At 36.8% G+C, this 27,849-nt stretch overlaps 2 protein-coding genes across 3 annotated transcripts in view; both read right to left on the bottom strand.

Moving 5' to 3' along the window:
* LOC138820738 (uncharacterized) overlaps nt 1-27,849 on the bottom strand; it is a 160,538-nt gene that overhangs the window by 122,205 nt on the left and 10,484 nt on the right. The window lies entirely within an intron of this gene.
* Nucleotides 156-1,851, bottom strand: LOC138820609 (ubiquitin-conjugating enzyme E2 B). The gene has a single exon (XM_070012360.1). It carries the CDS (start codon nt 1,791-1,793, stop codon nt 1,335-1,337), a length of 459 nt encoding a protein of 152 aa, XP_069868461.1. The 5' UTR covers nt 1,794-1,851; the 3' UTR covers nt 156-1,334.

The raw sequence follows: 27,849 nt of genomic DNA, 5'->3' as shown, positions 1-27,849 counted from the left end.
GCCCCACGAACAACAAAAACATCAGAAATGTATTGTCACACAACACTGCTGGTTGGATGTTCAATACCAAGATATCTCCAGGGTGAGCTCCTTTCAGGAGAAAGCTCAACATAAACTAATACTTTTCTGTGAATTCTTTTTTTTTTTTTTTTGGTTCAACAGAATTTACTTGTATATTTTCCATTTTCTATACTATTTGAAGGCATAGGATAACTTTGTATTAGCTTTCTACAATACTGTGTTTTAAATTCATCCAGTAAACTAAGATGCAGCACAACTTTTATACAACTTAGGAGATTAAAAAAAAAATCTCCACAAGAGAAAGCAACTCATCAGGCCTCGGTGTTAAAACATTTTCCCAGAATAAACAGATAAGCAATTGCATGAAAAGGTAGTTTAGAAATATTGAAATCACACCAATTCCTTCCAACTATTTGCCTTGCTGAAATCAAGGCAACTAATGCATTGCTACTAGTGGGGCATGAATTTTACTAAGTGTGGATGGGTTTTACTTTTCCTCGTTACATTGAAATTGCTACCAACCAGCAGGATTAAGTTGTGTCCATTCTCTCTGCTCTGGTAGGGGTACCAGCTGTGAGATGGCAAGGTACAGCCGAACAGTGAGTAATGGACGAATAAACCATAATAACATGTGGCCTAAACATAGAACTGGACAGAATCAAACCAGTTATATCTATAATTACTCAACCCAAACTAATATTTTAAAGGTATAGTCAAAATAAAAATGGAGATTAGAATTGGTATTTTGAATCAAATTTGAAGACTCTCTTGATAAAACAGAAATGCTCTTTTGAAATCAAAATGAAGCTCTCACCTGATAGAGGGCCAAGAGACTTGTTAGCCCCTCCTACCCACATCAGGAAATAAGTGACAAAGTCTCTTGCACTGAAGTTATGTATTTTAACAGGTTTACATGTAATATTCATATATAAAAAACTTTAAGTGCTTTTCTCCAATTTAAAAATCTAAAGAATTCAAAAATAAGGCATTCAATATTTGAAAAAAGTACAGATTTACAAAATGTGTATATTCTGTCATGAAAACTCCACACCAACATTATACACTTGGAAAAAAATACAAACAGGATATATTACAAATTTATGCAGCAATAACTTAGTTCACACCATGCAATAAAAAAGTACATTAATCAAGATACACAAGCTTTTTGTAGGTTCTAAACTGAAGGACTTTTTTTCTTTTTTCTTTTTTTGCAGAATCCTTAAAACCTGTGGCACTTAAAATTTGTTAGCCTTTCTACTGGGAGGTAAATTATACACAACAATGATGAAAAAGATGAACAGACCAGTTGTCTATTATGAATCATTCCAGCTCTGCTCAACAATGGCCGAAACTCTTTTCTCATATTCTCGTTTGTTTTCCTGATAAAGCTGTGCTGCCTGGCTATTGGCTGGACTGTTTGGATTCGGTTCATCCAACAAAGACTGAATTGATGTTAAGATAGAAGATACATCATATGTTGGACTCCATCGATTCTGAAGGATATCTAAACATATGCTACCATCAGCGTACACATTTGGATGAAACATTTTGGATAAAAACCTAACAGTTGGTGGTTTATTTGGATATTCTTCAGAAAATTCTATTACTAGTTTGAAAGTACCATCCTCAAAGGGTGTCCCTTCTGGCCCAAATATAACTGCATTCCACTGCATGATGTTGTTTTCAGATGGTGCACCACTGACCCCCACGGGTGGGTCCTCTTGCAATCGCTTGAAATCTCGCATGAGCCTTCTCCGAGCCGGGGTCGACATGCTTCCCCAGCTCCCCCGCGGTCAGTCTGAAAGAAAAGAGTCCCGCGCAGCCCCCCCCCCGCCCCCCCCCCCCCCCCCCGGCGCCTTAATGTAGAGATTAGCTTCAGGCTTTTTTTCTTTTTTTGCTTAAGTGGTGCTGAGGAATCAAACCCAGGGCCTCAGGCATGCAAGGCAAGCACTCTACCACTGAGCCACCTTCCCAGCTGAATTCTTGAATATAGGTAACTATAACTATTTTTATACTTTTGTGTACTGCTCCCAGTATCTCAAGTCTGTGCCTATTTCCACAGAATGACCTTCCTTTTGCTTATGAACCTTGTTTTCTTACTTTTTGACATTTCTTGTAATTATTTTTTATTTCTTTCTAGACATTTTGATGCACACCAGTGAATGTCTGGACTTTGGGGATCACTTTATAGAACAAAGTTTGGTTTTGTTCTGACAGATATTTAAGTACTTGTCAATCTGTCTGATACTTTCAAGTCCTCTGTCTAATATTTGTAATGGAAGATGTGGAGCTGTGTTTACTCCAAAGGGAGCCGATTCCTTTTACTAAGGCATAATTCATTTTGGATTCCCATTGAATAAATTCTCCAGGTTAACACAGAGAACTATATGATCTGACTTGGAGTTTGAATATCTATTTCTCCCTACTTATTCCCTGGCTTTCTTTGTCCAACATCATGGAGGTCCACTTCACAAATGTATTTCCTTATTCTCAGTAAAGACGAGAGACTAATACATGTGAATCTGTGTAGATCTTCACTTTCCCACACTCTGTCTTTCCACTTCAGTAACCTCAACCTGTCAGTAATCTGGTCTCCTTCTCCCTCAGCGTGGTGAATCCTGTTCACTTTGTTAGAAGTTCTCCATCACTGGTATTCTAAAAGTTGCCATCAGGCAAAAAGTCACAACAACCATAGAACATACCTCATGTGTGTCCTTCTTTTAAGGACATCCCTATATTGTCTATTTTCCAATGTTTGAAAATAGTTGTTACATATATTTTGTTCTATTTTCTAGTTTTTTAACAAGAAAAAAGTAAACTGTCTTTCTTAAAACATTATAGCCATAGTGGAAGAGTATGATACTTGTTTAAAGAGAACTTAAACCACAGCTTATAATGTGCTTCTAAGGCTAAAAAACTGAAATATGGACAAATGCATAAGAGAGTTCAAAGACACATGGCTTAATATTTAACCCATGCCTATATCTCTGAGAGCTTTGTTACATAAACGAAAAATACTGAGGAACTACACACAGTTAATTAAAATCCCTTGTTTCTCCAGCATGACATTTTACTAAAAATTTATACCATCAATGAAAATTCCATTAAAATTTGGTATTACTTTAATGAGATTTTTAATGAGATTCTTGAGACTTGATAAAAAATACATAAATTTATATTTTAAAATTCGATGTGTTTCTTTCTAGTCATTATACCAAATGAAACCTAATCTACCAATATACCTTGGTTTGTATTTCATCTATAGTATGAATATTGTTGTTTATGTATTTATTTATCATACTCTCATCCCATCTGTAGTTTTAAGTTTTTACTCATAATAATAAGGTTAGGATTAAAAAATGTCACTTATCATTGGACCTCATACTTGGCATGCATGAGGCTTTTGTTCAATTCTTAGAATTAAAAAAAAATTGTCAAGTGGTAGTAAAATGGCTCAAGTGGAAGAATACCTACCTAGAAAGTAGGAGACTCTGAGTTTAACCTCCTGAATCAAAATAATAACTACTACTATTAAGATAATCACATAGTAATATAATCAAATAGTAATAGAAAGGAGAAGAAATGAAGAAAAGAAAAAGAGGATTAGTCATGGGGTAGAGATTTGTGGAACAAGAAAATGCAGAGAGAATTACATGAAATGCGAGTATATTCTACCTAAAGCTACTCAACAGACACTATGTACTTAAATTTCTATACGTATGTGTGTTCAATTCTATTTAATGGTTAGACCTATACTACTAGTCCATATCTATTAGTTAATAATTGTTCCATTATTAGGAATGGTATAATGGGCAGTAGAAGGGAAAGGTATGAAACATGTACAAATACAATATACAAACTCTAGATATGATGCTTAAAGCATAACTATGAAGAAAAGAATTAATAAACTGGTTCTCAGAATTTAAAGCTTAAATTTAGATTTTCTACTCTACCAAGACGTTACCAAGAGAATGAAAAAAGAAATTACAGACTAGGAGAAAAAAATCATACAAAAAATAAACAATTGAAGAAAAATACACAACTTGAAAATGAGCCCAAGTCATTAATAGACACCATGCCAAAAAGATATACAGTTTCAATCAAGCACATGCAAAGGTTTAAAATGGTAAAAATTTTAATTGTAGTAAAACCAGCATTTTTTATATGAGTACCTTCATGAGTACAGTGTATCACCTAGGAAAATGGCATCACCAACTTATCTTGATTAAAATTATAGTAAATGAATACAACATAAAATTTGCCATTTTAGCCAGGGGTGTTTGTGTGTATGTGTGTATGTGCTCGTCCTGGGGCTTGAACTCAGGGTCTGGGCCCTGTCCCTGAAATTCTGTGCTCAAGGCTAGAGCTCTACTACTTGAGTCACAACTCTACTTCCAACTTTTTCCTGCTTAATTAATGGTCATAGACCGTCCTGCCCAAACTGGCTTTGACCCACAATCCTCAGACCTCAGCCTTCTGGGTGGCTAACATTACAGGCATGCACCAACAACACCTGGCCATTTTAGCCAATTCTTAGGTGTGCATTCCATTGGCATTAAACACACTCACACAGTGAGTGAAAGCATCAGTTATCCATCTCCAGAACTATTCCAGAACTATGAATCTAGTCAATAAGCAGATTTTCCCTTTTCTATATTCTGTTTCCCCATGCCTATTTGCCCTTTCTTCACACCCAATTTGCTACCATCCTATTGTCTGTAACTGGGGATTTGATTACTGCAGTTTTCTGTAAAGTGGAATTATGACACATTTTTCTCTTTATATGGCTGACATGTTTTTCTTACTATACTATATTCAAGTTTCTGCCATGTATTAACCTGTCAGAATTTTTTTTTGGTCAGTTGTGGGGCTTGAACTCTGGGCCTGGGCACTGTCCCTCAGCTCTTCAGCTCGGGGCTAGTGCTCTACCACTTGAGCTACAATGCTTCTTCCAGTTTTCTGGTGGTTAACTGGAGATAAGAGTCTCTGGAGCTGGGAAGGTGGTTCAGTGGTAGAGTACTTGCCCCCCATGCAGGAGGCCCTCGGTTCGATTCCTCAGCACCACATAAACAGAAAAAGCCAGAAGTGACACTGTAGCTCAAGTGGTAGCATGCTATCCTTCAGCTGAAGAGCTGAGGGACAGTGCCCAGCCCAGAGATCAAGCCCCATGACTGGCAAAAAAAAAAAAAAAAAGAGTCTCTACCCTGGCTGTCTTTGACCCACGATCCTCAGATCTCAGCCTCCTAGCTAGGATTACAGGTGTGAGCCACCCAGTGCCTGGCCCGGCAGAATTTTTTTAAGCCTAAATAATATTCACTTTAACCCTAAGCCATATCTTGTTCATTCATTTATCTCTCTTCATGGTATTCTGAGGATAGCAGCAGTATCATTTAAGTTTTATCACATATGCAAATATATCCACTTAAATATTTTGTATCATATTACTTATTGTTTCTTTTAAGGGAATCATGTTGAAATTGAAGACCCAAGATTACAGTAGATGAGGTAATTGGTGAATTCACATATTTATGAGCACCAGGAATAGTAAAGTTTGCAGCCAAAATATTAAAAACAATTTTGGAAACTACACTGATCCCTATTTCAACGCCTTTATCCTTAATCCTCGCCCAGAAACACATATTTGAATTTTATTCAATATACAGAACTCAACTCCAACATCACCTTTACCCAATGAGGCCATACTGACTTGATTTCATATCACTGACTTTACAATTGTATAAAATTTTGAGTATATTTACTCGGGCATTGTCTCTTTTCATTCTCAATTCAATGTGTATGTTTTACCTTGATCTTGAAGATCTCCAGTGCCTAGCATAGTACAGTACTTCTTCTTTAACTGTGAGAGAGACACTCCATGTAAAAATAACTAATAAATTTTTATTACAGTCATGCAAAAAATCCCTTCAAAACATAAAGAATATATTCAAAATTGATACCCACGTCATTAAATAAGTTGAATAAGAATGTCTTGTTTTGATCACAATTCGGGTAATTGATTAACAATGGCAATGATTCAAAAGCAAAAATTGGCTAAAAGGTGGTCTTTTCAATGGCAGTATTCATTATAAAATAAAGTGTTTATAAATGCAGTTAATTCTATACTTGTTCCTCCGGTGCTTGAATACACTTAATGGAACCAATAACATATTTTCTTGGTTTTAATTATGCACAGTAAGTATTTTTGATGTTGCCAATTTTCCTAAAGAATAGCAAATGTTGCCTTTTACTCAATAGCTTTGATTGTGTGCATGACATGCTAAGCATTTTCTTTTTCCTGAAGCAGCTATTATGCATGTTGACACCTACAATGTCCCAGCATGATCCCCTGTGATGTCTTTTCTAAAAAGATATAATTTTTAAATACTCTTTTTTAAAATGACTTGTTTTAAATATTAAAACTATAGTACTAACTCAAATGGAAATTTGAAATACAATGGAACTTGGGTTGAGTCCTATGTATGCTGACTTTAAAAATATACCTGTGCCTTTTTCAGTTGCCTATGCTCTTTTATTTTATTGTTTATTCTAATATGCTGTGCTCTGCATGTGTGTACGAGTTTGTGTATCTGAAAGATGTTACATATTCCAGATATCATCCTTCCAAGATGCATATTTTTTCAAAAAGTTTAATACTATTGATACTTAATATTTGTTGAATTATTTACTGTTTTGCCTTATACTCCCCCACTAAACAGTAACAATAAAAGCAAAAACCATTCTCTTCATCTCTTCGTTCCTTCTCATTTGCTGACAAATATATATGCACATAAAACTAAACCATTACACACTTTTAAATACTTTTTTATGGTCTCTCTTGAATGATTGTACTTTTGTTTACTTTTTCAATAATGGGAGCAACTATATGGGCTACATAAAGCCCATAAGATGTAGGCATATTTCAAACTAACTTTAACAGTGACCCTTTTTGCTCAACATTAAGCATCATTGAGAACTCCAGACACACTCAATTAAAAATTCTCACTTTTTAAAGAGCTGCAATGTCCCAGATGCCAGTGGCTCACGCCTGTAATCCTAGCTCCTCAGGAGGCTGAGTTCTGAAGGTCGCAGTTTAAAGCCAGCTGGGGCAGGAAAGTCAGTGAGACTCTTATCTCCAATTAACCACCAGAAAAACTGGAAATGGCTTGGTGGCTCAAGTGGGAAAGCACTAGCCTTGAGCTGAAGAGCTCAAGGATAGAGCCTAGGCCCAGAGTTCAAGCCCCATGACTGACCAAAAGAAAGGGGAACAAAGAAGAGCTGCAGTAACTTTGGTGTTAAAAATAACTGTCAGTGGATTTGTTCCATGGAGCAGGTGCCAGATTGAGGAAAAGGTATGCATTCCAGCCAAAAGCTCCGAATTCCTGTCAGGTTGAGGGAGTGGGGAATAAAAGATTGAAGAATTACAGTTAAGCAACCTGCATGCTATGTGATAAGCATGGCTCAAATATAAAGTCAAAAGAACAAGTAAAGGGGGTGTTGGCAAATAAGTAAGTAATAGATGATTCATGGTTAAAAACATGATGATGATGATGATGATGATGATGATGATGATGATGATGATGATGATGATGATGATGATGGGTGAGAAAAAGAGAGAGAGAGAGAGTGAGAGAGAGAGAGAGAGAGAGAGATTCAGAATTAAATCCAAAGATAGAGATATAAATATGGTTGAGAGAGATCAAGGGTTTGGAAGCATGTTTTTTAATTTGTTTTCAGTGCTGTTGCTAAGGCTGGCTGAGCTGGGAAAAGAACTCTCAATAAGTGAATAATAAAAGTGTCTATAGTACTAATAATTCATTGGGTGTCTATCAATGTGTTGTATTATATACCTTTTCATTAATCTTCAACGATAAATTGTATGGAAAGAAACATATAGTTCTTTTCATTTCATTTGCTGTAGCTTAGAGTGTTCAAAGAGTGCATAAGTTGTGTGATAGCACATACTTGGGATCCTAGCACTTGAGAAGCTGACAGAATGATTGTGAGTTAGAGGCCATTCTGGTATAGATGGCAAATTCCAGCCCGAGTTATATTGTAATGCTCTGCCTTTAAACACGTGACCAAATAAGGATCATGAAGAATGACATATAGCTAATAAGCAATATGACAGAATCAGAACTTGAGCTCAGATCTTTCTGAAATCTTCTGAAATATCAACTAGGTGACTGTGTTATCAAGCAGAATATTGCTACCACAAGTAGCTATTTAAATTTAATAACTCAATAAAGTTAAAATTTTAGTTTGCTAGTTATACTGCTCAGATTTTAAATTCTCAGTTATCACATAGGTCTGGGATAAGATTTGTAGATGAAAAAAGCTACAGGAAAGATTAGAGACTAATAAAAATATTGTCCCAGAATAGTTATAGTAATATATAAATATATAATAAATTATATATTACATAATTCATGTGTATTATATATTATAAATATATAATAACATATATTCTTAATTGATGGTATATATATACATAATCATATGTACTTCTATAATTTTGTAATGATTAATATGTACTGTTATAATAATTATGTAACAAGTAGTATATAGCTATATACTAATTATTATGTGCTGCAATAATATTTGCATCCAAAACAACTGCTACATTTCTTCTGGAAATTTGGGCAAGTATTTGTTTTTCTTTCTTCAGGACTGTTCAACATCAGCAGTATTGACACTTGCTCTGAATAATTCCTTTTTATAAGAGGATGTGCTGATAAAATATTTAGGATATTTAGCACTGCAGTGGGCAAAATATTTATCTCCCACCCAATATCTTTGTGGTGAAGTTCTAGCCAAAACCCTGATGCTAGCTAGGAACTGAATCTTTGCAGAAGTGATTAAGTCCTGAAGGAAGAATCCTCCTGGAGGGGACTAGAGTCCTCACTGGAGAGATCCCTGACTGCTCCTCTCTGTACAGTTGCAGTGAGAAGGCTAACCATGAAGAAGCAAGCCCCATCAGATACCAAATCTGCCAACCTTTTGATCTTCAACTTCTCAGTCTCAAAAATGGAGGCTACATCTTCATTGCTCATAGATCACCAAGTCTATTGTACAGAACAGTTCTATTGGTAGCCCTGGATCCGGGCTCCCCACACCTCTTTTTATGATTCTCACAAGCAAGTGCTGAATGTGTGCTGGAAATGCTACTGACTGAGACGGGAAGAGACTGTCTGCCTAGAACAGCTGAGGCCCTGTGTCTGCCTATCTATATATCTAGTAAAGGAGGAAATGCTCAGTATAGCCAGATTTTGTTCTTCTCTCCTCTAGAAGGAAGATGTTCAAAATTTCACTCAATGAGTCAGATGGTCATAAAGTACTTAACCCAGGGAAGGTTGCCTTTAGGGTCTCTTCACTGTAGTCCTTAAAATATGTGCGGTTAAGACATCTGCCTAGCTGTAGGCTGTAGATCATGACTATAGGGTCTAGCTACTCCTGAGGCTAAAACCTGATGATAGCTAGCCTGGGCAGAAAAGTCCATGAGATTTTTATCTCCAATTAACTTCCCCCCAAAAAGCCAGAAGTGGAGCTGTATCTCAAGTGGTAGAGTGCTAGCCTTGGGCTCAGGGATAGTGCTCTGGCCCTCAAAACAAGCACCAAACAAAATAAAAGTAAAGACTTGACAAGGCTATTTTCTTGAGTCCTAAAGGACTAAATAGTTCACAATAGATTTGAGACTTCTATTCCCTAATACCTGTCCATAAGTAATAAACCCACATTGTGTAATTGGTTTTGTGTTTGTTCCGTCTCACTAGACCCACACTAGTAGATAAATACCATATGGTTGACCTAAAGAGTAGCTCAGGAAGCAGTGGGCATAAGTAGATGGACTCCTGTGTCTTGTGATTGGCATAGTGATGTCATTGGTTAGTCTCCATGTTGAGGTAGCCTTGGCTTGGTATTGGTCCTTATCGAAGGTATTTGCATACAGTAGTTTGTGATAGCAGCCCAAGTCAACTAAGGCAGCAATAAACCACAGCAGCATCCTTTCCCAGTTGTGATAGGAAAATATCCCCAGATATTGCAAAATAGTCCTTGGGTAGCAAGCAATTCCAGCCCCTGGTCTTGGCAATGGAATTGATAACACATGCTTTCTTTCCTGTGCTATCCTACCTATTTTCCTAACTTATCAACCTATGGGAGTTTAATTCCTCTGAGGATTGGGAGGTAAGTCATGTCTGAAAGAACTAGGTGTTAATCTTTACTTAAGTGCCAGGCTCACTACTATTTAGCTCATATCAAGTATTCTCCGGTAACTAGTAGTGGGAAGGCAAATTCTCAAAAAGAAATGTACTCATTACCTGACTTACGTAACTATAACCCTTCTGAACATCACGTTTACACTTACAAATTTTTAAAGAAATTATGAGGGAAAAAGAAAGTGTACACCATCTCCTCATTCTCCTCTATCCACTTGATGGAATGTTGCATGTGGATTGGCCATATTTGATCATGCCAATTTCTAGGGTGGGAATTATTAGCAAGTATGAGTGTACAAATGAGAAAACTGAGGCTCAGAGTGACATGTGAAAGACTACATGTATTAATGAAAGTTGAGCAAATATGAAAAATGTGTTCTTAATGGTACCTTGCAGAATCATTAAGGAGAAATGGATGGACACAGTAGTGTTTCCGGTCATGAATGACATCTGGGGAAAATGTAGCAACAGATATCATGTGCAAGAGAGACAAAGGAACTTACAGGTTCAACTGAGAAAATAAGCACTAAGTTCCTGGCTTTAGAGACAGATATATATGGGATGGAGATGGTATGATAACTCTCAAAATCAAGAAAATATGACATAATGTAAGGCAGAGCCTAAAAAGCTATAAACAGAAATTGATTGTTCAGCACAGATGCTTTGTAAATGTTTTAAAGCGTGTGGCCAGTGGCAATTGTATGAATTTTTTTCTCTCTCCAGGAAGCTCCAGTATCCTCAAGAAATGAGGAAGCAACTGTCTGCTATTCAGAGATGTAATGTACAAAGGGAACACATATGTCCAGGAGGATAGCACACCATCAATTAAGAATCAAAGAGTTTAGAAAGAAGGCAGTCAATCCATTCAGACCATCACTTCAGGAATCCAAAACCTCATAGGGGAAAAACACAGTAGAAATAGTCAATATTTACTTACCAGTCCCTGTCAAGGGCTGGCCCCTGAGTTCTCTATAGAGAAGTACAGACAACCCAGGGTGGTCTTTATTCCAACTCTCTTGTCCTCTAATGTAGCTCAAGTACACCTCACACTCCAGGAATGACTACAAAGTCTGTACTTGCCGAAATTAATGCCGACTAGCAACCCTCCGTGGAATATTTACATAAGATTTAAATAATATTTAAATAACTTCCTGACTGCAAACTGTCCACGAAGAAACAAGAAGGCAGGTCTTTAAGGATTTCTCAAAAAAAAAAAATAATAATCAGGCTTCAAACGTCTGTGTGAGCCACACTATTTTGACAAAATGTCAGAAGGAGTCAAATTATACATAAGCAGCCACTGCCCCTTCACCCTCCACCCACAGGCAGCCACTTAACGGCTTCTGCTCCCCCCCCTGGCATTTTGCCAGATTGTGATCCTAGTTTTGTGACACTCGGGAGTCTCAGAGTACCTTAAGGACTATCAGATTCCCATAATGAGATTAATTTTAGTCCACTTCAATTTAAAAAGCAAATATATGTCAGACTGTACTTTTAGGAGAGAAAATGACACCACCAAATTAAAGGTCTTTGCCTCCTGGCATGCTGACAGAGCTGACCTTGAGCAGAAGTAGAGAATGTTTTCCCTGGGGCAGCTCCTCTCAGCGCTTTCTAGCCAGCTCCTGCTTTCCAGAGTCTAGAGTTCTGCACTGGCTTGTTCTCCACCTAGTGAACAGGACGACTTGCTAGATACCACAAATAAAGAGGCAAGCAGGTGTTTCACAGAAGTTAACTATCTTGCATCTATCCTCGAATAGGATTTGGCTAAGAAGCAAAGACTCCTTAGACTCCAGATCCTTAGTACAGGGTAAAGAGGAGAGAGAAAAACAAAATCTTGTTCTTCTCCTCTTTAAACATTTTCCCAATAAGATGTTTAATGGAACATCCGGATCTATCTGCAGAGGACTGCAGGACAGGCTGAGCTTTTTGGAAACAACAAAAAGGAAAATATTGGTTCAAAACAAAGAAATTAAGAGTAAAGCAGGCTGGTGGAGTTAACTGGAAGGGCCTTTATCAGCACAGATGCACAACACCGGTGCAAACCCTGGAAGTAAGTAAGCAACAAGCTAAAGAGCTAAATGTTCTCAGCAAAGAAAAAATCACAGCAGCATAGGAGAAGTGGCTCTAACAGTGTGACCAGAAAACGTGTGACCAGAAAAAATAACATTACACAGACTTACAAGAAGGAAGCCAGGAGAAAGAAAGCAGACAAGTGCTTCACACATTGTAAACATTCATCCTATCAGGTAACCATCAAAAATACATTCAAATCCTCTGGCAGTGTATTTGAGTCTGGGACACATTGTAACTACCGGCAACTTTAGAAATGGAAAGACTGACCACTAAATGAAATCACTTTGGCCTTTGATTTTTATTTTTACTCCCTAGTTATTGTTTTGTTATCAAACATAAAAAGTCTTTAACACCCCCAAATGAAATGTTTTATAGAGAAAAATGGATATTCAGTGTAATATGAAATGTTCTGGGATCTACTGCAATTCAGAATTTATTCCATAAGAATATATAAAATAATTTGTATAGTTATCTTGGGGTTCATTCCCCTAACATCAACTTATCTGACCTTTTCTGCTTGACTCAGACATACACTAGTTATTGCAAATAAGGGATACCATGGGACCCATGTTTCTTTGGGCCTGGCTTACTTCATTTAATATAATTTTTTCCAAGTCTTTCCATTTCCTAACAAATGGGGCAATGTCATTCTTTCTGATGGAGGCATAGAATTCCGTTGTGTGTGTGTGTGTGTGTGTGTGTGTGTGTATCACATTTTCTTGATACATTCATCTACTGAGGGGCATCTGGGTTGGTTCCATATCTTGGTTATGGTAAATAATGCTACAATACACATAGTCCTGCTGGTAGCTTTACTATGGTTTTGTTTGTGATCATTTGGGTAAATGCCCAAAAGTGGGATTGCTGGGTCATAGGGGAGCTCTATGTGGAGTCTTTTGAGGAACCTCCATACTGCTTTCCAAAGTGGTTGAACAAGTTTACACTCCCAAAACAATGAAGTAAGGTTCCCTTTTGTCCACATCCCCTCCAGCATCTGTTGTTATTAGAGTTCTTGATTCTAGCCATTCTAACTGGGGTGTTGTTTTGATTTGTATTTCTTTTATGGCTAGGGAAGTTGAGCATTTCTTCATGTGTCTATTGGCCATCCTTCTTTCCTCTTCAGAATAGGTTCTCTTTAAGTCTTTAGCCCACTTATTTATTGGGCAGTTGTTTCTTTGAAGATTTGTTGTTGGGGGATTTAATTTTTTGAGTTCTAGGTATATTTTAGATATGAGACGCTTGTCTGTTTTATGACTAATGAAGATCTTCTCCCAATCTGTGGGCTTTCTATTGATCTTCCTAGCTATGTCTTTTGCCATGCTTTTTTTTTTTTTGTTTTTTCCTTTCATGCAATTGTTTCTAACATATTTATAAGATGATTTCTATGTTGCTTTGTATGTTCCCCCCACAGTATAACCCATGCTTTCACTGTATTTTATGTTAGTATAATTAGTGGAGGGGAAGGGAAAAACAAATTGTTTAACTAGGGATGCAGGTGGACCCATTGCAATAATGAGATGTACAAGTCGTTTTGTTGAAAAACGAACTTTACCACTTTGGTGGAGGGGGGGCTGGGTGGGGGCACGGGGGAGTTTGGGAAGGGATAGGAAGGGGAAACAAAGAGGAGGCAACAATGCTTGATAAGAAATGTACTTGTTATCTTGCCCGTGTAATTGTAACTCCTCTGTACGGTATTCTCACAATAAAAAATAAAAATATAAAAAATAAAAATAAATAAATAAATAAAATGATTTGTAACTGTATTTATGTTTTCCCGATATCTTTTCTTAAATGCACTTTTATTTTCTTTAGGTAGTTGTACAAAGGTGTTGCCATTCAACAGGGCAGTTTACCAATATAGTGCCTCTTGATCAATGTCATCCTTTTCCACATTCTCACCCACTCCTTATTTCTTTTCTTAAAATCCAAATCAGGAAGAAGGAAAACACTTTGGGGTTTTGTTTTTTTTTGTTTTTTTCTTTTTGTTTTTTGTTTGTTTCTTTGGGGGTTTCTTTTGTTTTCCTATATAGCCAAGACTGCCTTCAGAATCAAGATCCTCTTTTCTCTGTTTCTTGGATGCTGAGATTATAGGTATACATCTGTAAAATCAGTTTTATTAGTGACCTATTCTTTTATGATTGGTCACTTGATGATTAAGTTACTGAGCACTTAGTTATTTCATATGATGTAATGTGTTAAAAATATTACATGTTCAGATTACAAATCTGTCATCTGAAAAAAAAGGTTTTTTTTTTTCTTTTTTCTTACATGTCCTGGGGCTTGAACTCAGGTCCTGGGGAGCTGTCCTTGAGCTTTTTCAGCTCAAGGCTAGAGCTCTACCACTGTGAACCACATTACACTTCCAGTTTTTTGATGGTTAATTAGAGATAAAGGTGTCACACAGACTTTCCTGCATAGGCTGGCTTTAACCCATGAGCCTCAGATCCCAGTAGTAGGTAGTTAGGATTATAATTGTGAGCTATAAGCTCCTGACTTGGACACTGTTTCTTACACCTGCTCAGTCTTAGTATTTGTTCACACTAAGAATTTGCCTTCCCAAATTAAGAGTCCTAGAACTCACATACTCAGCATCCTAAGTCGCTGAATGCAAGCATGTGGTCTGGATTCTGACAACTAGAGGCACCCAGGGTATGTTGACTTTAGAATGAGAGAAACAAGAAGTTATTGCCACATAATCAGATTCTTATCTCCTGATCAAAACTGGCAGTGTCCCAAGAACCAGTGTCCTGAGGTGACTGGTTCTCCATGATTTAGGTGCTTAGCAGTAGCAGAAATGTTTTTCCTAAAGAATTCCCCACTCCCTCCAAGCCACACCTACCACATCCACCAAACCCATCTTCTGCAATCCGTCATGAGTCACCTAGAAGAACTGTTAGTCTGGCTATAACTGACCTTAAAGTCCTAACATGAAATACTTTCCTGCTTGAACCTAATATACTGCTTGAACTAATATGTCGTGACTTTTATCGTTCACATGATTGTATTGTTTACAGTTAGGAACCTTGAGTGACACCCCAGAATATCTTCACAAAATAAGTGTTGTCAAATTAGATCTTGAAGGACTAGTATATTGAAGAATAATGTTTGATTGGTGAAATGGATTTGTCAGGATACGTGGATGGTACATTTAAACACATAGAAAGTTAAGAGTTGTAAGAGACCTAAAAATGATTGTCCTACTTTTTAATGTCCTGGCTTTATGGACAAAAACCTTACTATGAAAAGATTTGGCCACAGGCAATACTACTATACAGAACAGTGCAGACTGGAATCCAGTTTCCCTGATTCAAGTGCCTCATAAGTTTTCTGCTTTGTCCAGACACAAGATAGAACAAGAGTCAGGCATCAGCCAGCTCAACTTTGGAAAGTTCCATTCTATGGTCCAGTTACAAAGAAATTAGAAAAATGGTTGAAAAGTTTGTGAATTCCATTTGTTATTGCTTTGGTTAGTTTCCAATAAAAGCCTCAAAGCCATTCCTATTCCACAGTAAAAATAAAATGTGAGTGGTGGTTGAGAAGAGCATTTAGATACCAGTCATATTGACAGAAGCTGGACAGTTTTTGTTTTATCAGTAGGTCACTACAAATCAAGGGTTATAATGTCTCTGCTTTTCACCTAGATCAAAAGGAATAATTCTGTTCTGTGTCAGAGAGACCACATGGCATTGTGTTAAACAAATAGCTCAGGACCTCTATCAATAATTAATTATGTACTGTGAGTAAGTTATTAGTTAAGTCTTTACCAAGCTTTGTATTCTCTCCTTGTATCATTTATCCCATAAAGATGTTTGTGTGCAACAACTCATATTTATACTTTACAAATGATAAGCATCTTGCACAAATAAGCATGGTAAATGCTGAAAATTTTCAGTATCCTATACCTGGCTATCACAGTATCAGCACCTAAGATCAGGTAAGTCACACTAGGCAGTAGGCATCCTTGAATGTATTTAGAATGTAAAAGTTCCTATAGATCCCAGCTGCAGAGCACAGTTTGCACTGCTAGCTCTGTGCAAGAAAACTGTAGGTTGGGGAAAGGATGGTGCTTAGATGGAGAAGAGCAAAAGCAATTTCAAACATTACTCATAAAAAACCAAATTCAAAGCCCTTAGATCCATCATAAAGAAGCCACCGTCGGGTATAAATCTTTAATGTGACAGCAATAGTAAATATTTCTGTACACAGCTGTTTGGCACTATTACTGAGTTAGGACAAAGGCAGAAATGGCCTAAATTTGGGAGAGATTTCCCCACATACATCTGACAAGCTTGAGTAGAGTGCTAAATGTGCTCTAGTCTTTTCTTCCAGTCTGCAGAATTCACTTTGGAAGTCTGCTGACTGTGCCTTCTTAGTCCTTGGGGTTTTCTTTTTACCTTCTTCACTAAAGGAAACTTTCTTCTTGGCTGAAGAAAAGAGTAGGTAAGGAGGCTTAGCAAAGGCAAGATGTCCTTTTCTTCACTAGGCTGTAACCTCCCCTAATATTACAGTGGAATTGGACCCAACAGGCTTGTGCTGATCTATTTTCATCAAATAAATACATGCAAGTGTTTTGTGTCAGATTCGTAGAGAATAAGATAGATCAGCTTCTCATATGAAGATACTCTCTAGCTGACACACTTTCCCCATCTGTATCATGAGGAAATGTCTAGGTTAAGCCCTCTAGGCAATTTATTACCAATGTTAATGGACCAGACTGAATGTTATACACTTGGAGTATGTTTTAGTATTGGCAGATTTCAATGTTCGCTCTGCACATTACCATTCTACTTTTTCTACCACAACTTTTATTCCTTTCTAATTCATTCTGAAGGATTTCTGACATTACCAATTACACTAATTAAGCCATACTTTCATCTGGAAAAATGTTCTTTGTTTGTGGGACTAGAACTTGAATTTGCAATCAGTTTTCTTGCCCCAAATAATGTCTGTGTTATGCAAAATCTAATCGCCAGACATTCGTGCTTTCTGACATTATTTCTTTACTTAGAGATCTCTCTCATATTTTATAGAGTTTTATTCTTTCTTTTCTGGAAGGACTAGGGTTTGAACTCAGGAACTCTCACACTTGCTAGGCTGACATTCTATTAAGACAAGTCACTAGTCATTTTTTTCTCTGAAATTTTTGAGATAAGGTTTTGATTTTTGCTCAGGTTACCTTATACCATGATCCTCCTATTTAAGTTTCCCACTATAACTGTTTTTTTTTATTATAAAAATACCATACAGAGGGGTTACAATTACGTGAGCAAGGTAATGAGTACATTTCTTTTGTTGGGGGGGGGGGGTTTGGTCATGGGGCCTGCACTCTGGGTCTGGGTGCTGTCCCTCAGCTCTTCAGCTCAAGGCTAGCACTCTACCACTTGAGCCACAGCACCACTTCCGGCTTTTTTTTCTTTTTGCTTATGTGGTGCTGAGGAATCGAACCCAGGTCCTCATGCATGCAAGGCAAGCACTCTACCACTGAGCCACCTTCCCAGCCCTAATGAGTACATTTCTTATCAAGCATTGTTGTCTCCTCCTTTGTTTCCCCTTCCCATCCCTTCCCATCCCCCCTCCTTGCGCCAAAGTTGTAAAGTTCGTTTTCGACATAACAACTTGTACATCTCATTGTTGCAATGGGTCTACCTGTATCCCTATTTAAACGATTTGTTTTTCCCCTTCCCCTCCACAAATTATACCTACATCAAATACAGTGAAGCATGGGGGACATACAAAGCAACAAAGAAATCATCTTATAAATATATTAGAAACAATAGCAAGAAAGAAAAACCATTTGAGGCCTTGTCTTGGGGCTCATTTCACCTAACATCAACTTATCTGACCGTTTCTGCTTGTCTCAGACATATATTAGTTATTGCAAGTAAAGGAAACCATGGGACCTTTGTTTCTTTGGGCCTGGCTTACTTCACTTAATATACTTTTTTCCAAGTCTTTCCATTTCCTAACAAATGGGGCAATGTCATTCTTTCTGGTGGAGGCAAAGAATTCCATTGTGTATATATTCCACATTTTCTTGATCCATTCATCTACTGAGGGCTGCTGGAAGGATGTGGACAGAAGGGCACCCTACTGCATTGTTGGTGGGAGTGTAAACTTGTTCAACCATTTTGGAAAGCAGTATGGAGGTTCCTCAAAAGACTACTCATAGAGCTCCCCTATGACCCAGCAATCCCACTTTTGAGCATTTACCCGAATTATCAAACAAGAACACACTAAAGCACCAGCACAACTATGTTTATTGCAGCATTATTTTTCTTAGCTAAGATATGGAATCCCACTATAACTGTTGAGATGGATTTTGCAACTATTTAGGGGAGCAGAAGTAGGGAGCCTTGGCTGACTTCAAAGTGATATTCTCCCATTCTCAGCCTTAAAATATGTAGACAAATAGAACCCTCTTTTCTTGGTAGTTTCCATCTTTTTACATTTATTAATAATTCTTGTAGTAGCCAAACAAATAGTCCTACACTGGAAAATGTTCTAATCTTGCTTGAGAAGTATTCTCTATTCCTGTGCTCTTTAAGGTTTGTTCCTCCCTGCATAGTGGTATACTGTGTTAGCTATCATTGTTCTATAGTCTTGTTCATGTCTGCTATTTGCTTATCTGTCTTCTAATGTTGGTTACTCTCTTCTTGAAAGTGAGATACTTAACTCTGCACCTGTAATTGTGAATTGTCTATTTCTCTCTTCACTTCTAAGTGTGTTTTAAGATTGTTAGGCGCATTTAGGGCTAACATCTTCTTAATGAATTAACCCTTTCATCATTCTATAATGTCCTTCTTATGTACCTCCTTTGAAAAGGTACACCATATTCTAAACCTCATTTTGACATGAATTACCTGGCTGACTTCTGTTTAAACTTACATTTAGACTACCAAGTGCTCTATGTCCCATGGAATGTTAGTTCCTTGCTTTTACTAGGTAGAAGGGCTGCAATTCTAGTCCATCCACTAGACTTCAAAAGCAATACATAAAGTTGGGCTAATTTCATGAGTATCTCCTGCTCTATCTCTTGCCCAAAGCCATTTGGTGATAACCTGAATATCTGACAGTTTAATGTCATTAATCATATGGATACAATAATGGAGGAATTTCTATTTCATTCATTGATTTTTCTCCCCTGTGATTCTGGCGATCCTACCAAGGGCCTCACTCATGCTAGACAATTGAACTGCAGTCCTGGGCCAGTATATGTGCCAGGACTCCCATTCTAGTGCTTCTACTTAACCACACTTCATTCCTCTGAGTTATAGCTCCTTTGTGTATAGTAGGGAAGAATAATTCTCCTGTTCACAGTTCCAAAGAAAAGTACTTGAAATAATATACATAAAACACATGAATCATAAAGCAGTTTGTATGTCACAGTTCCACAACTACAAGTGTCCTTGAAAAATTCTTTTTTCCTGGCTATGATAATCTAATCTCTTTATATCTACTTCAATTTTTTTGAAAAAAGAGAGAGATAGATACCATCAAGTTTGAAAATTCAAAAGTCCTTTGCTCAGCTACATATGCATCTGTGATAATGAGTGCTACATATAACTTCAAAAGACGAAGAATGTCTGGGAAAAGCATATATGATTTCTAACACTCCATTTGGTAGGGAAAAAAATAAATGTTCACCTCATATAAAAATTTTCATGGAATCAATAATAAAATGCAAATTATTGAAAATAAAGTCCAGAGAAAAGTATCTCCTGATAAAAGTCTTTTGGTTGTATTACATTGTGTTAAAATCAGGTCTGATGCAGGCTGGTACATACTAAAAAATAACCCAGCAAATGCTTTTTCTTTATAGCTCTTTCTCCCTATTTTTACTTGATTTATTTGTACAAAAGAATTTATTAATTATATTCACTTTATAAGATGTGCTGAGAAATAAAAACTTCAATGGTAGTATATGTTTCACTAATTTTTATATGATATTATATAGTTTCTTATTCCAGTCTTTGTTCCTTAATGTTTTAAATTCTGTCTCCCAGAATTTCCTACTTTTTTCATAGTGTCTTGCTATTATGACCAACATTTACTTTTGTTCTTGGTGTGGAGAGAAGAGACAGTTTTTATTTCATGCTTTATTTAGCATAAGCTTATTATGACCAACATTTACTTCTCTTCTTGGTGTCCAAGAGCAAAATGGACAGTTTTTATTTCATGCCTTATTTAGCATAAGTCATGGCTACTTCTAGGAAAGATAACCTATAAATATATTTTATTTTATTGACACTTTTCCATTTATACTTATGCATATAAATAAAGATGTTTATTTTCAAGTATAATGATCTTAATAATTTTCAAAAGTTTATCGTTATTTGCATCATTAGATAATATCAACTTGCGTGTAAAATGCCACATGAAGAAAATTAAAGTAACTGGCAAGTAGTACAATTGAATAGAAAAATAGTGTTTTCTCAAAGCAAAATCAATATACAAGACAAAATGGTAGATCCTCCTGGTTTTATAATTTCCAGAGTCTTTTAAAATTTTCCTCTACAATTTTTAATAGTAATTTCTAGTTTATGATAGGTTTTTTTTTTGGTGGGGGGATGGAATTATGGGGCTTGAATTCAGGGCCTGGCCACTATCCCTGAGGATTTTTGGCTCAAGATTAGTGCTCTACTACTTTGGCCACAGCTCCCTTTCCCTCTTTCTTCCTTCCTTCCTTCTTCCTTCCTTCCTTCCTTCCTTTCTTTTTTTCTTTCTTTCTCTCTTTCTTTCTTTCTTTCTCTCTCTCTTTCTCTCTTTCTCTCTTTCATTCTCTCTCTTTCTCTTTCTTTCTTTCTTTCTTTCTTTCTTTCTTTCTTTCTTTCTTTCTTTCTTTCTTTCTTTCTTTCTTTCTTTCTTTCTTTCTTTCTCTTTCTTTCTTTCTTTTTTGATAGTTAATCAAAGACAAGAAACCCAGCGACTTTCATGTCGGGGCTGGCTTCAAACCATAATCCTCATCCATAATAGCTAGGATTATAGTCATTACCCAGCTGTGATTATCTCTTTGACTTGTCCATTATACTGTGCCTTTATTCTCCTGTTGGTATACATTGTTAATATTACAGATTCATATTTACAATCATAATTTTAATACTTGTTCAAGTTGTTTTGTTTTGTTTTGTTTTTTGTCAGTCATGGGGCCTGAACTCTGGCCCTGGGCACTGTCCCTGCGCTCTTCAGCTCAAGGAGAGCGCCCGACCTCGAGCCACAGCTCCACTTCTGGTTTTCTAGTGGTTTATTGGAGATCAGAGACTCATAGACTTTTCTGCCCTGGCTGGCTTTGAACTGTGATCCTCAGATCTCAGCCTCTTGAGTAGCTAGAGTTACAGACATGAGCCACCAGTATGCAGCTTGTTCAACTTTTCTATCCCCACTTATATAATATTGTATTCCTTACCTTGATGAAGAAATAAAATAATGTTTTGATCACTACCTAGCAGCCAGCACAATTCAAACAAGTGATAGGAATTTTGCTTTCTGTTCTTCTAATACATAGTTTCTAGATCTATTATTTCTATTATTTCTGAGCCTCAGAGAAGTTGAGCAAATTGCCACAATCTGCGGAGCTATTATCAGGAAACTCTAACACAAAAGCTTTAACAATCAATTAATAACTAAGTTCTACTCTGTAGGTGTTTGAGCTGAACAATAGAAGGTTAAAAATCATATGGATTAGTTATCCATTTCTGGATAATAAAATATCTTACTGCTTAGTGGCTTAAAACAACAAAATTTATGTCTTCATCAGAAATGTTGAGGTGGTTTAGTTAATGTCTCCGTTTTAGGATCTGTCATGGCAACCATGCAGTCCAGGAGTCAGTATGGTTTGTGGATCTTACTAAAGTTTCAACTGGAAGAGAATCCTCGACTGACAAGGCTGTTTGGGGCTACATCTCAGGCTGACTCCCTGACTGCAGGCAAGCTTCAGAACTATGTTGAGGGGGCTGGGAAGGTGGCTCAGTGGTAGAGTTCTTGCCTTGCATGCGTTAGGCCCTGGGTTTGATTCCTCAGCCAGAAGTGGCACTATGGCTCAAGTGGTAGAGAGATAGCCTTGAGGGACAGTGTCTAGCCCAGAGTTCAGGCCCCATGACTGCCACACACACAAAGAAAACCATGTTGAATATTGGACACTGATAATCATTTGGACTTCTCCATAGAGTTCTTCACAACATGGAAGCTAGCTTCATGAGAGGAAAAAAGAGAGTAAAAGAGTCCAAGATGATGTGGCAGCCATAGCATCTTTTTAACCTATTATAAATAATGCCTATACTGTCACCATAATTTGATTATTGGTAGTAACTCATTGATATTGTCCATACAAGAGAGAATCTTCTCTGTCAGGGCATGAATTCTAAGAGGCAGGAATCATTGGGGGCCATCTGGGAAGCTGTCTGCCAATCACATTGTCTATTTTGATTTAGACTCTAGTACAAAATAGTTATATGACTTCAGTAAGGCACAGCCAGTAATTTTCTCAGTAAATGCATGACAATAATAAGCTAATAATAAATTCTCTGACCAAAATCTTAGGACTATTCAAGGGATGAAAGAAAATTACAGATAGGAAAAGTTAAGAGCTTGAGATAGCTGGGAATGTGGCTTAGTGGTAGAGTGCTTGCCTAGTATGCATGAAGTCCTGGGTTAGATTCCTCAGTACCACATGAACAGAAAATGCTGGAAGTGGCGCTAGAGTACTAGCCTTGAGCAAAAGTAGCTCAGGTTCAAGTCCCAGGACTGACAAAAAAAAAAAAAGCTTGAGATGGTAGATAGACAGACAGACAGACAGTATTGCTATTGTTTTTCAAAAAGAAGGGATTATGACTTACCTATTTATATTTGCTCATCTCCATCATTGTACTGAACATCTATTCTACATTACTCATTTTCATTGTATGCACGTAAATATGCAAATAATCACATGTATCAAATTGTCAAAGGAAGGAAACCTAATATTTATAGAACCTAAGTTGTATGTTGATCTCTATGTTGGGTGCTTTATATACATTATCTCATTAAATACTCAATCACTCTTTTAGCAGGTACCTTCTGAATTTCTCTTTTGAGTTGCGTCTTAAGAAAGAAATACAGCTAATAATCAAACAGGACTTCTGTTTTCCCTTTACTTGTATTCCAGGCAGCTTTATTTCCTTTTGCCCTATTCAGAGAGTTTTAGAGATGTAAAAATGACCTCATATAAATCTTGTCCATTTTTCTATCTCCAGGCAATATTATGGTTAAAAAATATCACATAAATATCCTGGATGATCTTCTTTAAATCTCAAGAAAGAAACCTCACAGTGAATTACACATTGCCATTCATAGATTACATACCCATAGCACAATATCTCAGCTATCTTTGTATATTTATGTCATAGTTCCTTCAGTTAGATCAAAATGCTTCCAAAATAGAGACGACACATTTCTCAAAATATGAAACCATGAATCTCTCCTTCTTTCTCTTCATTTCTTCCTTGTCTCACTCTTCCTCTTACATGTGTGCATGTTTGCATATGTATCCACAAAATATATACTATCTATGCATATATACATATTTACTCATATGCATACACATAATTAAACCAATCCTTGAATGATTGGCTTCAATGTAGTCTGGCAACTTTGAGCTAATATATATGTGTGTGTGTGTGTGTGTGTGTGTGTGTGTGTGTGTGTGTGTGTGTGTGTGTGTGTGTGTGTGTGTGTGTGTGTGTGTGTGTGTGTGTGTGTGTGTGTGTGTGTGTGTGTGTGTGTGTGTGTATATATTTGTTTAACTTCTGGAGGCTACCTTTTTGTAATTGCATTAAAACACACTTTTCCTAGGTAAGTCTCAAAATAAAATCAGACATCTAAACATGTTATTTGAGGAAATGGTAAATTTGGCTCAATTTTGCCTGATATTTAATTTTCATAAAAGACATTCTGAATGCCAATTGTCCATACCAATAATACTTTGGGGATGAAAGGAGTAGTCTCCAAAAAAGTCTCAATTAATTTGAAGAGAAAATCTAAAAATACTCTGAGCAATTGCAGGGCTATAGAAATAATTGTTTAGACTCTTGAGATGAAAAATTTGGAGACAGTTATATTCATCACATGTCGGGTTCTAATCTGCTAGTTTTCAAAAATGTCTTTAATAATGTTACCCCATAGCTAGCCAAACTCTAGATGAGAGAGGATCTTCACAGGAATATAAGACATGAATACTTTCACATTAAACAACTTAAATGTGAACAAATGTGTGATTATATTCCTTGCTTGTTATGATAAAATTAATAGAGATATATAGGTCATACCGTACTTCTGCACTTCTCATAGTTCATGGTTAACATCTAAGTAGCATGTATGTAAGTAACATGTGTTTACATTGAATTTTAAGCAGGACCCTGATTATTGATGAGCTACTCTGGCACTTCCAAGTGAAAATCCCTAAATATTGCCATAATGATAAACTTTTGCTTAAGATAAAAATCACTCCCCACTTAGTCATAGCTTTCAATACTTCCCTTGAACAACTGCTGAGTTTACAGTGTGTATGAATTAGAATAGCAGATATAGATTATGGGGTAATCTATAATTTGAAAGCCCTGTTGTCTTACCATCTCATCTTAAAGTTTGCATAAGCTTGGGGGTCCATTGTTCTGCTTTGGTGCAGTTTACTTTATCTATTTGAAATGAATAATGACTCCTGGGGAAAACATAAACAATAATAATAAAAATACTTGTTATAATCACTACTTATGTAATTACAGATAGCTATTATTTTATTATTTGATTTATAATTCTTATTATTATTCTCACAATGGCCTTCTGTAGACAGCATTTAGAATGAAAGCCCTAAAGAAAGCCTATCATGAAAATACCAAGAGACTTTATTATAATGCTATTGCTATGTCATGGATCTCAAAGATAAAACACATAATAGTGAGGTAGAATTGAAATATCAATAAAGGATTCTTCCATAAATATTGATCAGGTGTCACTTTTGCAACTAAAGCTCTACAAACTGAGTACTTCTGTGAAACCATTTTGAATTAAATGTAGTGTCTCAAATTTTAGGAACAGATGGCACATTTGCTTTTATCTGAGATGAAGGCAACAGATGCCATAGGACCTCTTTAGCATGTTGATCACAAGGTCATTAGGCCTGGCAGTGTGACACCTGAAGGTTCTAAGGGAAGGGACTTGGTATACATACGACTTCTACTGTGTTCTATTGATAAAAACAGCTTGCTCTGATTCAACGGAAGAAGAAACAGCCTCTCTGGCTCTGGAGGTAGGAGGGGCCTAATACATGCATATCCTATGTTCTTTGTCATGGAATACTGTGTATGGATAATTGGATTCATGGGGTGAACCTGAGTTGGAACTCTAGGCATAGGAACCTGACAATCTATCTGTGTAGCTGCATAGTGCAGTAATTTCCTTCTCATGGGTAGCTTGAAATGCTGTATTTTCCAATATTGCCACAATACAATGAAGAGACTTCAGAACACTTACCTGCTAGGGGAGAGAGTTACATATTTTAGGCTTTGTATGACACGTATTTTCTGTGGCCTATATTCTTTTTACACTTCTCTGTAACAATCCTGTAAAAGTATAAAACAATTCACAGCTTGGGGGAGGAGTTGAGGCATACAAGAACAAGTAAGACCAGATTTGGCCTGGAGGCTGTAATTTAGTGATGCTTGTACAAATGAAAAGTGATACAGGCACAAATAACTCTGATTCTAAACCTTAAGAAGGAAAGGAAAGCAAGAGTAAAGATCTTGCAAAATCTAGCACATTCAGCCACAGATCTTAGGATAGGATTAGACAAACTAGATGGCAAATAAGTCTTATTAGGAATTCAACGTGCTTGAGACAGTGCTAGACACTACTGTTTCATTAGTCTATTTACTTTCCACACAAACCTAAAATATACCTGATTATTCATATGTTATGGGTCAATATTTTAAAATAACTAGTATGGAACCTTATATAATATAAAATTTAAAAATAAATGCTAGATGAATTAAGTTCAATTATTTGTTTTCACTGTGTTTGATGTTGGTATAATTTGGGGAGGGGAAGGGAAAAAACAAAATGTTTAAATAGGGATACAGATTGGTCCAATGCAACAATGAGATGAACAAGACGTTATGTCAAAAAACGAACTTTATAATTTAGGCAGGAGGGTGGGGGGAGGGGGAACGGGAGTGTAGATGAGTAGATGAGGAGGTGGGAGGGATGGGGTGGTAGGGGAAAAACAAAGGAAGAGGCAGCATTGCTGGATAAGAAATGTACTCATGGGGCTGGGACGGTGGCTCAGTGGTAGAGTGCTTGCCTAGCATGCATGAGGCCCTGGGTTCAATCCCTCAGCACCACATAAGCAGAAAAGGCTGGAAGTGGTTCTGTGGATCACTGGAGAGGTAGAGCACTAGCCTTGAGCTGAAGCACTGAGGGGCAGTGCCCAGGCCCAGAGTTCAGGTCCCACAACCAGCCAAAAAAAAGAAATGTACTCATTACCTTGTTCATGTAACTGTAACCCCTCTGTACAGTATTTTTTCATTTATTTATTTATTTACTTCACTTAATATATTTTTTAATTGTGAAAATACCGTACAGAGGGGTTACAATTACATGGGCAAGGTAATGAGTACATTTCTTACCAAGCATTGTTGCTGCCTCCTTTCTTTCCCCTTCCCATCCCTTCCCATCTTCCACCCCCCCACCCCTCCCCAGCCAAAGTTGTATAGTTTTTCTTTTTTTTAATTGTGAAAATATATAGTTCATTTTTTGACATAACGACTTGTATAGTATTTTCACAATAAAAAAATTATTTTTTTAAAAAAAAGAAACAGATGCCTTAATAGCTCAGAGTAGAGTGGATGTCTTGGAATTCAAAGGGAGTGTCTTTGATTCCAATACTGAGCCTACACATTTCTCACCAAGTGACCCCTTTTACAACCTCTAACACTAACAATCGGGTCCAATAATTACTTATTTCAATACAATTATTGTCCTTAGGTAAATACCATTTATAATTATTTACTTATAAAGTAGGTCATGTACTGCCTGGGTGTTATTTTTTGTTGTTGTTTTTACCTGAGTGGGATTGATGGTGGAGGCAAGCATGTGTATGGCCTTGAGGAAAAAACTTGTAGTGATTAAAGAAGGAAAGAAACTAAGATTTATTAGCTACTTAGTAAAATCTAAATCCTTTACATATCTAATTTAATAACTGCTAATATTTCCAGAGAAGTATTATTTATCCTTATTTCACATCCTAGAAAAGGAAGTACATTTAAATTAGAAACTTGTCCAAGGTCACTTCAATGACAGCATGGATAGTAGATGTTGACTTAAGCCCATTTGCTTCTTTCCAAGAATCTACTTCATCTTATAGGACTTGCACTCAGGTGTGGACCTTGTCCCTCAGCTTTGTTCTTCGAAGATGATGCTCTATCATTTGGGCCACATATCTAGTTCTAGCATTTTGATTGTTAGTTGAAGAGAAGAGTGTCATGGACTTTCCTGAATACGTGGACTTCCAGCC

The sequence above is a fragment of the Dipodomys merriami genome, unplaced genomic scaffold (assembly GCF_024711535.1).
Source record: "Dipodomys merriami isolate MVZ:Mamm:240054 unplaced genomic scaffold, mDipMer1.0.p SCAF_9, whole genome shotgun sequence".
Classification (NCBI taxonomy): Eukaryota; Metazoa; Chordata; class Mammalia; order Rodentia; family Heteromyidae; genus Dipodomys; species Dipodomys merriami.
This window is presented reverse-complemented; position numbering and strand designations above follow the sequence as displayed.

What these genes read in the sequence shown, in the direction of transcription:
- LOC138820609 (XM_070012360.1), bottom strand. Translation starts at nt 1,793, where the DNA reads ATGTCGACCCCGGCTCGGAGAAGGCTCATGCGAGATTTCAAGCGATTG.